Below are 16,880 nucleotides of genomic sequence, written 5' to 3'. Positions count from 1 at the left end.
AGAGGGTAGATCTACTTATTCAGATCATGGACCCTATCATTTCTTTGCTTCGATTTGAAGATAGAGACCAACCTATCCTAGGAGAGGCTTACGAGGGATGGGATTCCATGATTGAGTTTGTGAGGAGCATTATTTTACAGAGTGAGTGCCCCGAGTATGAGACATCATCAGAGGCTTTCTTCACCACCATATAGGATATTCTTGCCAACAGATGGGACAAGAATTGCACACCTTTACATTGTTTGGCTCACTCATTGAACCCAAAATACTACAACCACTAGTGGCTGAATGGTGGACCTTACCGCAAATTCCCTCCTTACATGGATGGTGAAATCTCATAGTGGAGGAAAGATGCATCCAGGCGGGTTTTCCAGGATAGAGCATCACTTGATGAGGTGGAGGATGCCTTTACAGCGTTTCCCACTGGCACTGGTCGATTTGCAAGATATGATTTGATTAGAGACAGGGGGCTAAGAAGCCCTATTCTTGGTTGACAAATCATGGGGAAACAAGCCCTCTTCTACAACAGTTAGCCATGAGGCTCCTCTCTCAGGTGACTTCATCCTCTTGTTGCGAGAGGAATTGGAGCACATAGGGAATTTGTATAGTGTCAAGAAGAGCAAGCTTGAGCAGTCTAGGGCAGAGACAATGGTGTATGTGCACACCAACCTTCGTCTTCTTTACAAGCAGAGGAATGAGTGGTTGAAGGGAAAGATAAAGATGTGGGATGTCTTTCCCGATGATATGGGTCTGGAGAATAGCGTTGAGTTGGCATTGGCCAACTTGGATCTCAATGATCCAATGCTAGAGCCTATCACATTTGATGATGGTGATACTGTAGAGGGGTCATCCTCCACACCAAGAGATGACTTTGGATACAGGGGAGGAGGATGCAGCAAAGGAGAGCAGTGGTCACTATGTTGATGAGTATAATGATGCTGATTTTGATAATGAGGATTGATGACTCATGAGATACCTACCGCCTTGAGGCTTGTATACTTGTAGTTGTTTTGTATTTGCTATTTGTATTTGCCATTGGCATTGCACTACCTATGTAACACATTTTGATTTTGATGACTTAATGAGAAAACTATTGTATCTTTATCTTACTATCTTGTCTTTCTCCTATTGGATCATTGATGAATTGAATATGTATTATGATTTATCATTTATGTCACAATTGTATTTGTATGCATAATGTTATTTGTATCATGAATGAGAATTTGTGTAAGAAATATCTAATTTTTAATATATATATATATATATATTAATAAAATAATATATATCGTATCTGAACGTGTCCTTTTTCGGGGGGTCAACTTGTCAATATCCGACACTCGAGCCCTCGTGTCCGTTGTGTCAAGTGGCTTGTTTCCAATGCGAAAATCAACATGCAATGCATCTTACCCTAACATGCATGTAATAATGCAAATGCTAAGTGTAATAAAAAAGCTAGTGCAACCAACATATCATCATATCAATATACACATGCCTGCTGGTATGATTACTCATGTAGCAATTCTCGAAGCGGATGTGAATACATTTGTATGGAGGATGAGTGGGTGGGAGGTGGGAAAATATGATCTGCATTCGAGGTAAAAGGAAACCCTAGGAGAAGGAGAATATGCCAATCTAGAAGTGCAGGTCTTTCCCTCTAAGTACACAATGGTGGAATGAAAGATCACTTTCAACAACTTCCTATTACAATCATTGTTTATAATATCATTCTTCATAGATGCCACAAGGTTGTGATGAAAGGGGAACGAAGGGCAAGGGAAAGAAGGTGTGCAATAAATTGGTCGCTCAAGGTGATGGTCACATTGGAGAGGGGAGGTCATCGAGTGATCAAAACCCTGAGGGTGTGTCCAAGGAGGTAAAGTATAATCAATGAGAGGCTCTTCCTTGACACTATACTCGGAAGGGGGAAAGGGCTCACAATCACTTGAGATCATATGACAAGGGGTGAGGGAATCACTTGATGAAGACTCAAGATGATGAATAATAGAAAAGTGGAAAGGGGAAGGTGAAGTCTCAATGGGACACTTTCTTGAAAATCCACCTATCAAGGCTCAAGTGATTTGAATATACTCCCAAAATCATAAGGAAGGTAGGTATCAGCAAGGGCCTTATCAATTCTATCATTGTTGGTACCAAAGATAGGGTCTTCCCAAAAAGGAGAATTAATCATCTCCAATTGCTCCTTTTCATGCAAGGGAAAATGATAATTCTCCTTCTGAAGGACATCAATGGATATGTCCTCATAAATAATGCTCGGGAGAAAGGGAGGACCACTCTCAACCTCATCCTCCTTGTCGGTGTCATAAATGGGAGCACAGTCAAATTGAGGGCCAACAACTTCCCATTTCTCTTTTTCAATATGGAAATAATCTCCAATGTCATCTTCTAAGGGGCTAATGGGATCACCTTCCTCAAGGTTCTCAAAAGGAGAATCATCGAGAGTACTATCCTTGAGATAGGTAAGTTTAGTCTCAACTTTACTTTCCATAGACCCATTCTTCCCAACACGTGTTCTCAAAATTATCTTGTTCATCATGTGGACCCAAGGAGGACTCGTCTTCCTGCTCATTACATAGATTCTCAATGTCTTGATGATGCTCGATGAAGGCTTCCTCTTGGATGCTTAATGTAGGGTGTACTTGAAAATGTCTAAGAAAGCCATCAACAAACTCTTCAATAGATGAGATGTTCCTAGGTTCATGATCATGTAGCCATGAGTTATGACCAACAAGAGATCCCATGAACAATAACATAAGGACATCTTGGTGAACAACCTTATCTCTTGAAGCATGTGCATTAAGTCTTTCTATGTGGTCAATTGTGGAGAGTGGATCACCATCAAACACGGGCACCCCACGTACCATCCTTCCAGCGACATGATTAGGATGCTTACGGATGTTAAGAATGTCCAAAGCGAGAAATTTATCAAAGAAAGACAACCTATTTGAGATATACATGAAAAATATGTAGGAGTCGCCAGGGTTAATTTAAAGATGCCTAGAAAAATGCTTGCTTCACCCTACAAGCATCGACCTTAAAGTTCAGTGAAGAACTAGGGCTTCGTTTTTCCAGTGGAGTCACCAATAATGTTATGTCAATTTGTCGTATGGGGAACAAAACACACGTTTCGTGTCCCCGAGAACGACGCCAAAATGTTACCGCTCAAACTAGCAGGGGACCTAGAAGGTGTTCCTATAGGGACAACTGCTAGGTCAAAAGCAACGATGGAGACTTAGCCCATTGTCACCTCAGCTAAGACTCCTTACTATTTACGAACTTTCATCGATGGGAGGAGACTCGATATATAGAAAGTCACTTGTGAAGGATGAATCAACAAATGGGTGTGAAGTGACCTTAATGACCCTTTTCTTAGAAGGAGGTTCAGAATGGAGCTTGCTTGCTTTTTAAGCAAGGTACAAATCTTTCTAGGAGAAGGAGGTGAAGGTTTAAGGGCGAGGTTTAAGGAATATGCCTTGTAAAGGAGTTTCTAGATCCCTTAAATCCTATTGAACTTGACTTCCCAAGTGGTTCTTGAAGAATCAACTTTTCAACGGTATGGGACCACACGGGACCAAGTGGATCCAGCCTAGGTTAAGGGGAGGGAGCTTAGCAACCAATGATGATCTTAACCTGGACAAGGAAGGGGAAAGGATCAAAACAAGAGTTCCACTTAGAGGTGTCAAATTGATCCTATGAGGTACTAGCCTAGAGAACACTAAGGCAAAGTTTGATCTTAGAGCTAGGGCTTGGGATATCTCGCAATCCCACCGTCGAAATTTCTTCAAATTTGGAGGAGGCCTTAAGGACACACTAGCGCAGTAGAGGCTAGGAGATCAAACCTTTTCTATGACTATTTTGTCGGGAAAGTGATGCCCTAAGAGGCCCAGCATGGCTAGACTTAGAATGAAGAGGGAAATGTGAAGAAAAATGGTTCTTTGAGTGACCACCTATTGGTAGACCTGTGCCTAATCCCCCGGGGAGAATGGAGTCTACGAGAATGATGAGAAAGGACTTAGTTTCTCGATCAAGGAGGCCTTAAGGATTACTTCGCTTGTCCTTTAGGGAAGGAAGAAGTGACCTTAAAGCTTTATACCTCACTTTGCAAAAGGAGAGGGCTTATCAACATAAATTCAATGGTAGAATTATCCATAGGAGATTTCATTCAACATACATGGCCCATACATTGAGAGATGCTATATAGAAGCAATAATTCCACAATTTCACAATTATGCAATGCAACAATTAGCACTAGTATAGCGAAAATCCCATTCCAATGCATATGACAAAATAAAACAAGAATAACATTAAATGTAAGTGAACATATCCAACCATCAACATATTTGCCAATAAAGAAGCTCCAAGATAAGAAAGTCCAATCCAAACATCAAAATTCATCCATGCTCCATTTCATCCTCCAAGAAAGAAGTGCGAAATTCTCAAGAGAGAGAATGCTTCAAGGTAAGTGATGATACAAAATGAATTCATGTCTCTCCTATTTATACACTCATTAGGAGTTCGAATTACCTAATTTGAGCCTATATTAACCCATCAAATAAAAATAATGTGCAAATAACTAACTTTTGGTGACAAGGCCACCAAAATAGCTCATAAACAAAATAACAAGCCTCTCAATGGGTCAAATGATCAATAATACATATCGGTGGGCTCTCTAAGAGGCTTGATGAAGTCCATAAGTGCCATAATGATGAATATGACTTCCCAAAGTAATGGGCAAGGGTTTGGCCCCTTGTTCTCCACATAATAAACTTGTGGTGCTCTCAATGGGTGTGAGGGCACACAAATGACCTCATGGGTCTCCAAGTAAGCCGAAGATACTTGTAGACCATCTGTAAGGGCTCAAATTATGGTGTAAGTGATGCCACATCAACATACAAGTCCAGGGTCATCTGCCAAGTGCATGGTATAACTGTGGGGTTGGTTTGGGAAAGGTGAACCAGGTGCACATTCCTCGTCCAATAGGTGAATCTCGAGCAATCTTTGAACATCTCTGGGATCCATGGAGTGCTGTTTACTGCTGTGGAGGCCCATGGCTCTCAACACACACCCTACACATGTGCCAATGTAGCCCTCTGGATGGTCAGGACCCCGTATAGGGAGACCAAACACAAGATAGAGGCCACCTGCAATCCTACATAAGATGCAATGCATCCCTTAGCCTTCCAGTACAACAAGTCATCAAAGAAATCGAGTAAAAGAGCTTACAACCATGGACAATAGGTGGGGACTTCATAATGGCATGCCCTTCCATAATGGGCTTTGGCATGTGCCAATGTCTCCAAGCTCCAAATGGGGTGAACCAAGTATCCCATTAGGTGGTTTCTACTTCTAAAGGGGATAATATGTCCAATGTGCATCCTTTAAAAGGTTGTGGCATGTGGTAAAGAGATGAATGGGGTAGGGAATGAAAAGGGATAGCTCTGGGCCACATGTTGGGGTACAAGGGTAGCTAGTAAAAGGGAAGCACACACTTGGGTATATAATGTATAGGAGGGACCAATCATGGTACATGAGGTGCCCCGGCCTTGATTTTTCCACCCTTTTTTATATGCATTTTTCCTTTTATGATTTTTCTTTAATTAACTGCTTGGGGCTCAAGAGGTCTGAGCATGATGTGTGAGATATAACAGTGGATACCCCTTTTAAGGTAGGGCGGTTTATTTGCCACCAGGGGTTGGGACAATCATGGGTTCCTAAATGATAAAGGAGGCTCATCTATGGCCTATAAGAACTAGGGTGATGGCCATGATGATGGGGTAGAGCTCACGTATTGGATTTTTCCCACGTGCTAAATGTGTTTGTCCCAACAATCTTTTGCATTTTGTAGTACATTTTCTTGTTAAATGTGGCCAATTATGCTTTTACTTTTCTTTTCAATGTGAAAATTCCTACACTCTGAGGAACCACTACTGCAACAAATCTAAATCTACTTCACCTACTTGATTTTTAAATTACATTCATCAAGTCATACAACGCCGCAGTGCTTCCGAATTAGATAGTTGACCAAGTTATCTAACCGGGTGGGACTAAGGTGTGTTCCAAGCTATAGGTACCGTCAGGCTTCCACTCTAACACCAAACTAGGGATCTAGGTGTGTATCCAAGGTCAGAGCTCTATGACAATGCCACCCTCCCTACTTCTGGATCTATGGGCCGACCAAATGTCCTCCCAAGCATCAAGCACTCAGCCCCAAATGCTTACATCTCTCCCTATAAACTAGATATATATCCATTAGTCAAGCATGCTTCCAAAAAATCATACTTTATCATGGAGAGATCCTGCACAAACACAACCCCAATTAGCAATAACCTTTCAATACATATACATGTTAATATGAACCTTAGGGGTCTTCAGTTATCCTGATGCTGCTCATATATCTTGTTGCATCTTTTAAAAACATTAAAATCTCTTCAACTTTGTTATCAACATCTTATGAACTCATGGAGGGTATCCAAGCTCCCCCTCAACTCAACAATAGACTTCACCAAGTTCTTCTTTTCATCATGGTCATCATTAAGTTATTTTCATGATAGGTGAACATCTTCAACATTTTGAAGATTGTGCACCTGCAAATCTAGTAATAAGTACAACCAAATACAAATATACAGGAGCATGAGATCAATACAAGGTTACCATATCAACATGAAGAGAGTATCAATCATAAGTAGTCAAACTTTCATAGCTTAAACTTGAATAATCTTTCATATCCAACTCAAGATCTCTTGCTAGGGTTTTTGACGTAATCCCTAGATTCTAAAGTCAAATCTTAGATATTAATAACTTAATAGTGAAAACAATTCTTTAAGTCCCAGAAACTAGACTCAACACCCACAGAATCAAATATTGTACATCTAGGGTTTCGACAATATGTTCTTAGAATTCCATGACAGACTTTACTAGGTTTTGTTACAAACCCTAGAACTAGCAAGTTTTCATCTAGGGTTTCATTCATACTAATCTTCTGCATGGATACAAACATCAAACCCCAACAATTTTGACTAGGGGTTCAACTTTCAGTTATGTGGAAGTACATACACCTAGGGTTTCTCTAATTCACCAAACCCTAAAGGTTTACGGTTTTATGACAAACGCTAAAAGATTAGGGTTTTACCAAAGTATTACCAAAATCCCTAAATATTGTTAGACTTACAAACCCTAAGTAGCCCAGGGTTTTAATATTATCGACAATATACTCTTAGCATCAACGAGTTAGAGTTTTATAGTGAACCCTAAAAATTAGGGTTTTCATAGAAATGAACAAATGACAAGAGATATGACAGAGGTAGATTCAATCTTGTGTTTGATCTTCCTAACAAGAGTCTTTTACAATTGAAAATCCTAAACATAAAATAGTTAGTAATACAAGGCAAGTTTTAAAATAATTTTAATAAAGAAGTTTTTGCAAATAGACATACCCGAAGTTGCTCCTTTTACAAACCTTGTAAGGTTTTCCTTGAAGTGCCCTCTCTCATGTATCACAATTTTATACCTGCAATACTGAATGACAGGTACACCAAAGAAAACTATATGATACAAAAAACTGTGAAGTCAATCTAGGATTTCCTAGGCAATGAAAGTTTCCAATTAAAACTTTGGACCTAAAAATCAAAATATAGTTTACAAACCCTATGAATAGTGTTTTTCATGAGTTACCTAGGGTTTTACAATATTGGATAGCAACTACCAATCTTAAATTTGCTAAACCCTAAGATGACTCAAATCTTGATCATACATATCTTACAAATACATACCTTTGTATTTGTTTGTTTCATTGAGCTTGTTTCCCTTTGCAAACTGAAGACAAGTTGTTCGATAACCAAAACATAAAAGATAAAAGCAGTACTTACCTGAGATAGATGAGATCTTGGTGCCAAGGATGCTAGAGAGAATTCCTCATAACGTTTTCATGATCTACATTGCTTGCTTGTAAACTTTGATCCTTCTAATTGTTTTGTTCCATGGTGATTTCTGCTCATTTATATATATACACGTCTTATTCACCACTGATTAGAATTGGACTCCGTGAAGGTGACTGTAAGAGGTATTCTTTGTCAGCATATCTTCAATGCTACAAAACTTGAAGTTTCCCGTCACCAAACATAGGAGATGGTTCCTTCTTAGAGACTGTATCTCCTTCCTAGATATCGTGACAGGGAAAATAGGTTTTTGAGTTGACCTTAAAAAGTATGACTGTGCAGGACCCAATTATATAGGCATGGCAAAGTGGGCTTACTGTCTAATATAGATTGAACTGTGTATATATATGCTATTCTTACCACTGTAGGATGAACAAATTGTGGATCTCATACCACAGATTTATATCACTTCCACACGTGAGTGAATACTATTATGAACAATGGAGACTGATGCTAGGTGAATACACTTTCTTGAAGTCTTAGATTTGATCTAAGTCTCTTCTTGATTTTTTGAATGTTCAGAGTATTATGTTTGAGACCAAGTTAACAGGAGATCTCGGCTCCTTCCTTCAAGGAGACTATATACGTTGCAAGATGACTATGCTCAGAATTTCGATTGAGATCTCCTTATATGTGGCTTGTTCTTCATGCACAGGTATAGAGAGAATCTCGATGCTCCAGAATTTTCTCCATACATATGGGAGGTATGAATGTTGCTTGACAATAAGGCTGTTGCTTGACAGAATTTCGGATCATAGACAGGATTTTGGCTTCTTTCTAGAGCTAGGGTAGATGGTAATAAATAGGCCTTGAATGCCTTGCAAAACTAAGAACAATACACCACAAAATTTTAATAAAAACACTGATTAACGAGATTATAAAGTACATACCAGAGATGTGAGAGTTGCTTCAGAAATTTGGAGGAATGGATGGATATTTGTGGTTTCCCCTTTTGACCTTCACTTTACTGTCAATAATTGCGGCCTCCTTTGGGCTATTAGTCAGTCCTTTCGTCCTTCAAAAATAAGCTACTAATGCCCTTGCTCTTGCTTATTAGGCACCCACAGTGGCTTGGAGGTTCTGCACCAGCTGTTTACACAATATATATATTGTGGTCCTGATAACTTGGGGCTTGCTCCGAATAAACCCTTTTTACAACATCTGGTCGTAGCTGACAAGAAAGAGGGTGAATGACTTAAATCCCATTATCATACCTGTGTGTGTCTTGAAGCTAGGTCCCATTCATTTGGGCATTTCAGGGAAAAGAAAACATCAAAATGTTTGTTCCTAGCTGGCCTTTTGGCAAGTTTTGGACTAAGTTTAGGATTGGACACAATCTTAAGTTTCTAGTGTGCCAGTTGCTGCCATTTAGGTTTACAAAGTTCATGCTTTTAATGTGGCTAGCATAAAATATACTTGATAAATGTAGACTTTATTATGGTTATGCCATTCTGTGGAGGGAAATGAGTACTTTCTTTGTATTGCAGTTTTAAATTAGGCTTCCTTTATATCTTTTCAAGTGACCCCAATAATAATTGCTTTTTTTTTTTTTTCTGTTCAAAAGCAGTTCTAAAACTGTGGAGTAGCAATGTAAACAGTTATGATGGGAATGCAGAAGATGATTTGAGTAGAAATCAGGTAATGTATACAGGTCTGCATAATCTTTATAATAAGCTTAGGTCAGCCATTTATAAGTACAGCATTGTGTTTTAGCATCTAATTCAACACGTTTTATGACTGCTTTTGTTTGTTTTTATGTGTAGGGTCATTGGATTTTAATGCGGAAGTGATTGTTTTCATCCTTATTCATTTTTATCCTATACATATTCGAGATACATTATACCATCTCAAATAAGCTATATCTGACTCTGGTTGGGACTTTCACTTAAGTGATCCTAGGCTTCATTGATTCTTTGGCAGAATGTTTCAGCGGCACAGCATTTATCACATTGACCACTGTAAATTTGGTGTTTGTTGTGTTAACCTGGATTCTTTCTTTCCAGATCTGGGGATAATTGTCAATTCCCCTTCCTGGTGGGAACCTCATCCTCATAAATATGAGGGAGGAAATTCTTGAAGTTGAGTTGGATTTTACTGAAGATTGCTCTTTTGAAAAGACTTGAAAGGTAGGCAGGACAATGTAATATGAATATCAGTTTTTTTCTCTACCGGAGAGGCCATACCATTTTATTTTGGGCTCTGCTAAGTTCATACATGTACAAACAATTTTTTTACTATAGCAGTATATCACCTTCTATGGTTCCATTCTATTGTTTCAGCTTGAAGCAACCTGAGGTACATTGAGTAACAGTTAAACTATTATCTTTGATCCAATTCAGTCTTCAGTAGTTATATCAAAATAATCAAAGAGCAGTTGCTTCCTCTAAACTTTTAAGGATGGTTCTTGGTTAATTGATGCAGGACATTTTGGAAAGAAATTGACGTCCATATTTTTGATTGCTTATTTTGTATTCCACATTAGCTTTTGATTCACGTGCTAACTAAAATTGAAATCAATGTATGGAGTCTGACAAGTCAAACTTGAAAATATAACAAATTTGTTGACTCTTACTATTGAACTTTGAAGCCTTAGTTTTGCACAGGCACTCTAGATACTGAGATGGGATTTGTTGAACTCCAATTATTTTAGCATGGAATAAATACTGAAATATTGAGAAAATAGTGGCAAGCTACGTTTCAGTGGGTAGGTTTATAGGATTTTAGGTTTTCCCTGGTAAGTTTATGGCTTATATGAGTATAGTAATATTTATGCTGCTCATGCAGCTTGCCGATTTCTTTCCTGTTGTTAGTAGTTTTATTTCAAATTTCTATGCATAGAAATTATGGACGCTGAACATGTGTGAAATAATATAAGTCAAAAGTACAAAATCCTTCTAAACAAAGAAGAAACGCTGCTCTATGATGCATTTATTAAAATATATGAGAAGTGGGGCAGATTTTGCTAATTTATTTTTAAGCTTTATAAGCAATTGCACAGATAAGAATTATTCATGCAGCTAACGAGAGCTTCAGTTCAAATCTGTAGTTATTATGATTCTTACATATAAATCAGTTGTTTACATGGGAAATCAATTGATGAAATGACAAACTTGACATGACGGCTCTAAGGATTACATTCGAGAAGTTGGGTAATGTATAAGAGGATCAACATTCAATTAGAAAGTGGATATATGATAGGGATTTAGGTGAAGAAAAGAGTTGGGGAGGTCTTAGTAGGGAGTATCGGCTACTTGACATAAAGGGACAAACATTGAGAAGAGAATACTGAATATTCAGCCTTGTTGTTTTCATAATTGTACAGGCATTATTTATGCAGCTAAGGAGAGCTTCAGTTCAATTATGATTCGTCTATATAGAATTAGTTGTTTTACCTGGGAAATCAATAGACAAAACAGCAAACTTGACAAGGGCTTTAAGAAGTATTGTGTAAGAAATTGGATAACATATAAAAGGATCAATGTTCAGTTAAATTACGATATATGATAGGGATTTAGCTGAAGAAAAGAGTTAGGAAGGTCTTAGTAGGGAGCATCGATTACTTGACATAGAGGGGCAAACATTCAGAATAGAATATTGAATATTCAGACTTGTCATTCTCATAATTTGTATAATTATGACTGTCATGTCCCCAATTAATAATTTTGCTAAGGAAATCCTCAATTTTGCAATTTTGGCGACTGTAATATTTGATAAAATAAAACTTAGGAGAAATAAGTTTTGGAGGCTCATATTAAATTTTGATAATAAATAAAGGTTAAACTTAGGAGAAAAAGGGAAAATTAAGTGATGATAAGCTGTGGGGGTCACTTGAGAAGGGAAATCGAACTCCCTAGGAGAAATCGAACCACATGAAAGAGGGTTAGGCAAGGGGGTCGAATTGGTGGAGCCCACAAGGAAGGTTGAGCAGCAATTATAAAAGGAAGGGAAGAGCCTCATTTTTGCATCTTCTTGGCATTTCATTTTAGAATTGGAGAATTTGCTTGAGCTTCTTAGCCAAGTTACCTAGTGCTGTTTAGCATGAGGAATTTCCAGGCTTGAGGGTAGATTTTTTGTATCTTATGTGGGGTTTGCAGTGTTTTCTTTAGCGTGTGCGAGTTTCTGGAGGATGCAGTGGAGGATTTCGCTGGGGTTTGAGAAGCTAGCATTTACTGTCTTCCGTGTTGGCTATTTTGTGGAAATTTTCCTTTAAGGAGGACGAGTTGTTTTTGGGAAATTTCCGGGCTGGAAGTGTTGGAGATTTGTGGGCCAAATTTTCTCTTCTTTGGACCTGCGCCTTGGTTTACTGGCTGTTTCCCGTGCAGAGGCTGAGCATAGGTGTTTGTGGGTTGTTGGAGCTGATTATTTTCGGGAGTTTGAAGAGGAAATTTTGCTGGGGTTTGGAGGTGCTTCACCTTTTGGGATATTGAGTATTTCGCAACAGTTCAATTTCTGTGGCTCACTGGCAGACTGGGAAAAGCCACACGCAGATTTTGGGCCTTCAGTGACTTGTGTATTCAACTTGAGATTTTTCTGGGTTTTGTTATATTGGGTGTGAGGAGCCTTTTCCTAATTTTGCAAAATTTTTGGAGTAGTTTTGAGGGGTCATTTTACAGTTTGCTTCCAACGGCAACAACAACAACAACAACATAAATTTCTGGGCAGTGCGTTTGGGTAGATTGAGCCATTTCAGTTGGAGCTTTTCCTTAGATCTTCACCCGGGTTTTGCATGCTTGCATTAGCAAGCCCAAGTTCTGCGTTTGGGTAGATTGAGCCATTTCAGTTGGAGCTTTTCCTTAGATCTTCACCCGGGTTTTGCATGCTTGCATTAGCAAGCCCAAGTTCTATCATTCCACTCTATTGTAATCAGTTCCAGTTGGAAAATTAATAAAATGTCTCAGACTTATGGTTGCTATTTCATGGTTCACTAGTCTATTTCTGATTGTGAAATTTTTTGCTTGCATGTTTGGATTTCCTAGCTGTAGCTTATTGCATGTCATTGATATTCTTTGTATTTCCTAATTTGGGACATTACAGTGGTATCATAGCATGTTCTTGGCCAGCTGTGGGCACAAGCACAGTTGATGTCTAGACCGTTTATTGGAATGGTCTACCATAGCAGGGGCAAAGGCATAGGTAGAGGAAGAGGATGCGGAAGAGGAGAAGAACCTGATCATTTCTCTAATATGGAGCTTAATAATGCCAGAATACACATGAAGGGTCAGGATGGAAATGGAGGGATCAAACAACCTAGGCAAGGAGGACAAAACCAAGTTATGGAAGAGCCATTGAGGGTAAATCAACAGATGCTAAGGCAGGGTCAGTTAATGATGTACATGATATAGCAAGTGTTGGGTATTCAAGTTCAGAACCAGCGCGAGCACAAGGACAATGGTGAGGGAGGATCCCGAGCGAGAGGAGGAAGCTGTCACACAAATGAGCATCCATTCCAGCAGCCGCAAACTCTTACACATGGCCAGGATAGCCATCCCACTATGCCGCAGTGAGGAACCAAAGAGAGAGAGAGAGAGAGGGAACCAAATTTTGTTGCAGAGTTGGTGCATTCCGTGGAGATAGGGATTGATGAGTATGAAGGGTTAGACCCTAGGGTTCAACATACCATGTCTCTTGGGGAGTTTATTCACCTCAAGGGAGAGGCAAAAACCAGAGCTGGGACATATTATAGAGGAGGACAGCCAAATCATGAGATGCAAAAGGTTGCAGGGCAGGTCACACTTCTGTATTTTGATGGGTCAGCCAAGAGCTTAGCTAGAGCATGGGTCAAAAAGTTGGACACTTATCTCCTTCTGAACCCCATTCGAGAGATTGATGCTATTCGATTTTCCACCTTGCATTTAGAGGGAGACGCACATGAGTGGTGGTACCATGACTTGATCACTCTTGGACACATACACATCACCTCCTATACTGAGTTCACCAGGAGGTTGGTTGAGAGGTTTGATAGGAAGGATATAGAGTTGCACTTAAGGGAGTTGGCACATTTGACATAGACTGGTAGTCCAGAAGGGTATGTAGTGGAGTTCCAGCGTTTGGTCTGTTACCCACCACTTGTGGGTAGTGTATATAGGAGATTTTTTTTTCTCCTAGATGGTCCTCAGCGGGTAGCCAACAACCCCTTGCAGACACCATATAACTGAATATGTCATTATCTCTGCGCCCTGAGCCAGCCATGTGGTCCCTCGCCCACTTGTTATGATTGTAAGTTTGAAGGTGGCCCTCCCGACCCCAAATGTATGGCTTTTCATTGGTATAGTTGAGTAATTTTCCTTACTTATCATGGGCACTTTTGGGCATGGATTGGGTGGGGGGATTCGGCAGAAAGAGTGGTTTAGGTTTGTATTCTTGTTTCCATTGCTCGATTTCGTGGTTACCTTTGTATTCTAGTCCCGTGGGATATCCTCTACTCGCCATTAGCTCTAGGGTTGGCACTACATGGGAAATCCCGATTTTGGTTGCGTGGTCCTGCTTCCCGTTACCACCTACGTCACTCCCCTTCCACTCATTTTAGCCCATTTCATCTCTTTTCCCATTTGGGTACACATATGTCCGCTGGGTCCACATAGGTTAGCCTCTCCTTCCCCTTGTCCACACCTTGGGTCGGGCCTGGAACAATGCCCCGAAGGTTGATGTAGCTAAAAAGAAAAGAAAAAGCATAATTTGGCCACTCTCAACAGGAAATGTACCACATGATGCAAAAGATGGGCAGGATATACAAATTTAACACGTGGGAAAAAACCAAACATGAGCTCTATCCCTTATCCATGGTCATCACCTTGGTTCCTATGGGCCCTAAATGAGACCCCTCTATCATTAAGGAACACATGATTGTCCCAACCCTTGATGGGCGATGAATTGCCCCACCTTAAGGGGGTATCCACTGCTATATATTACACATCATGCTCTCTTCCTCTGGAGCCCCAAGCAGTTATGAAGAAAAATCAATCAAAGGAAAAACACATATGAAGAAGGGTCGAAAAACAAAGGCTAGGGTAACTAAGGTACTGTGATTTTCTCCCTCCTACACTTATACACCCAGGTGTGGGCTTCCCTTATTGCAACTACCCTTGTACCATATCATGTGGTCTGGGTGATTCCCCTGATTCCCACTCCACTCCATTATTATCTCATTTGTCTCCTACTATTTGAGGGATGTACCATGGACATGTCACCCCATTTAGAGGTTGAAACTACCTGATAGGGGTCCTTGATTAAGCTCCTATTGAGCTTGGAGATAGTTGTATATGTCAAAGACCACTATGGAAGGGCATGCCACCATGAAATGCCCCATTTATTCCATGACTTGTAAGCACTTTTACTTGATTATTCTAATGATTTGTTGTATTGGAGGGCAAGGGGACACATTGGATCTTATGTAGGATTGCAGGCCACATTGGCACTTTTAGCGTGAGCGTTGAGAGCCATGGGCCTCCACCATAACAGAGATTACTTCATGGATCCCCAACAATGCTTATTGATTGCTCGTGTTTGACCTTTTTGGATGAGGATGATGCACCTGGTTCACAATGTTCAGCTGGCTCCACAGTTGCACCATACACTTGGTAGATGTTCCATGGTCTAGAGGATGCCTCCCGTTGCAGAGGGAGGGCTTATGTCATCATTCTAGCCCTTACAGATGGTCTACATGCATTTTCGATCCATTTGGAGACCCATGAGTATGTCCTCATGCCCCCACACCCACTTGGGAGCACCACCGGTTCTTGCTTGGAAGACAAGGGGCCAACTCCTTCTCTACTATGTTTGGAGTCCATTTCTACATCATGGCACCCCTTGGACTTCATTAGGCCTCGTCAAAGGCCTAATGACTCACTTTGTTGATCATTCAATCCTCTTGAGAGGCTTATTCTTGTGTTATTGAGCTATTTGGTGGGTTTGTCACCAAAAGTATTTTTATTATGCAAATTATTTTATTCTAGGGGCATTATTAGTCCAAATTAGGCCATTCAAATCCCTTAGAGGATTGTATAAATAGAAGAGAGGCATTCTCTCTCATTAATCATCATTTGGATGGGGTTATTAGCTCTTGTGAGATTTTCGCTATCCCTTTTGGGGGATGAGTTTGGATGTTATGGATGAATTTTGATGTTTGGATATCTCTCTTGTCTTGAAACTTCATTATTGGCATAATATGATGATTGAATATACTTTTTTATACATGTAAGTGCTCTTTTCATGCTTATTCTTATCATTTACTTTTGTCACATGAATGTTGCTGGGATTTCGTTATACAAGTCTGAAATTTACTGCTTTTCTATATGAATTGGTGGAAATTGTCATATTTTATAGCGTTGCATCATGTCATGGGCCATGTATGAATGGGTGAATGTTCCTAGAGATAATTTGTGTTAATTGCATCTCGATAAATCATCAATTATTGCAAATCAAAGTATAAAGTCGTTGAAGTAGTTGGTCTCATGCTCTAATGCCATGCGAAGTTGTTTGAAGGCCTCTTTGATTGGGTGAAGTCTTTCCAAACCATAATTTCTCTTTTACTCCATCTCTCCCAAAGACCAAGGCACTAATCCTCCATAGGTGATCACGTTTAAAGCTTATTTCTCTCAGCTCCCCTTCCTTTTCTAGGCCTAGCCTCCAGAGGTCACCTAGGGCATCACTTTTATCATGATTTAGCCATCAAAAGAATTCGATCTCTTGCCCACAACTACACTGGGGTGTCCTCTAGAAGCCCTCCAAATTTCACTAAATTTTGACGGTGGGATCTTGAGATAGCTCAAGCCCTAGATCAAAGATCGATTCTTGCCTTTGCTTTCCCATTAGCTAGTGTCGTCATTAGGATCATAACATTTAATTATCCAAAGAATATTCTTTCCTTGATCCTTGTCCCTTTCCTAATTTGGTCAAGCCCATTCTTGGTTGATCAACTCCATACCCTTG

At 39.8% G+C, this 16,880-nt stretch overlaps 1 protein-coding gene across 18 annotated transcripts in view; it reads left to right on the top strand.

The window, feature by feature from the left end:
* The window catches only part of LOC149234940 (histone-lysine N-methyltransferase ASHH3-like), a 343,338-nt gene that overhangs the window by 121,943 nt on the left and 204,515 nt on the right, over positions 1-16,880 (top strand). For 5 of the 18 annotated variants that reach the window (XR_016246139.1, XR_016246140.1, XR_016246137.1 and 2 more), the window contains exons 14-16: positions 9,020-9,138; positions 9,517-9,590; positions 9,716-10,078. The exons of 1 other annotated variant lie outside the window; for it this stretch is intronic. Coding sequence is in view for 4 of the 17 variants with exons in the window: in XM_089372003.1 (XP_089228129.1) it covers positions 9,020-9,138; positions 9,517-9,590; positions 9,716-9,742 (220 nt within the window). In the remaining 13 variants the exon portion in view is untranslated. Of the gene's footprint in view, positions 1-8,474; positions 8,657-9,009; positions 9,139-9,516; positions 9,591-9,715; positions 10,415-16,880 lie in introns of those variants that run through there. 12 more of the 18 variants (XR_016246143.1, XR_016246142.1, XR_016246144.1 and 9 more) reach the window with 12 other exon arrangements.

This window comes from Pinus tabuliformis, chromosome 8, assembly GCF_031772625.1.
Source record: "Pinus tabuliformis cultivar Carrire ecotype Pingquan chromosome 8, CPIR1, whole genome shotgun sequence".
In the NCBI taxonomy this organism is placed as follows: Eukaryota; Viridiplantae; Streptophyta; class Pinopsida; order Pinales; family Pinaceae; genus Pinus; species Pinus tabuliformis.
This window is presented reverse-complemented; position numbering and strand designations above follow the sequence as displayed.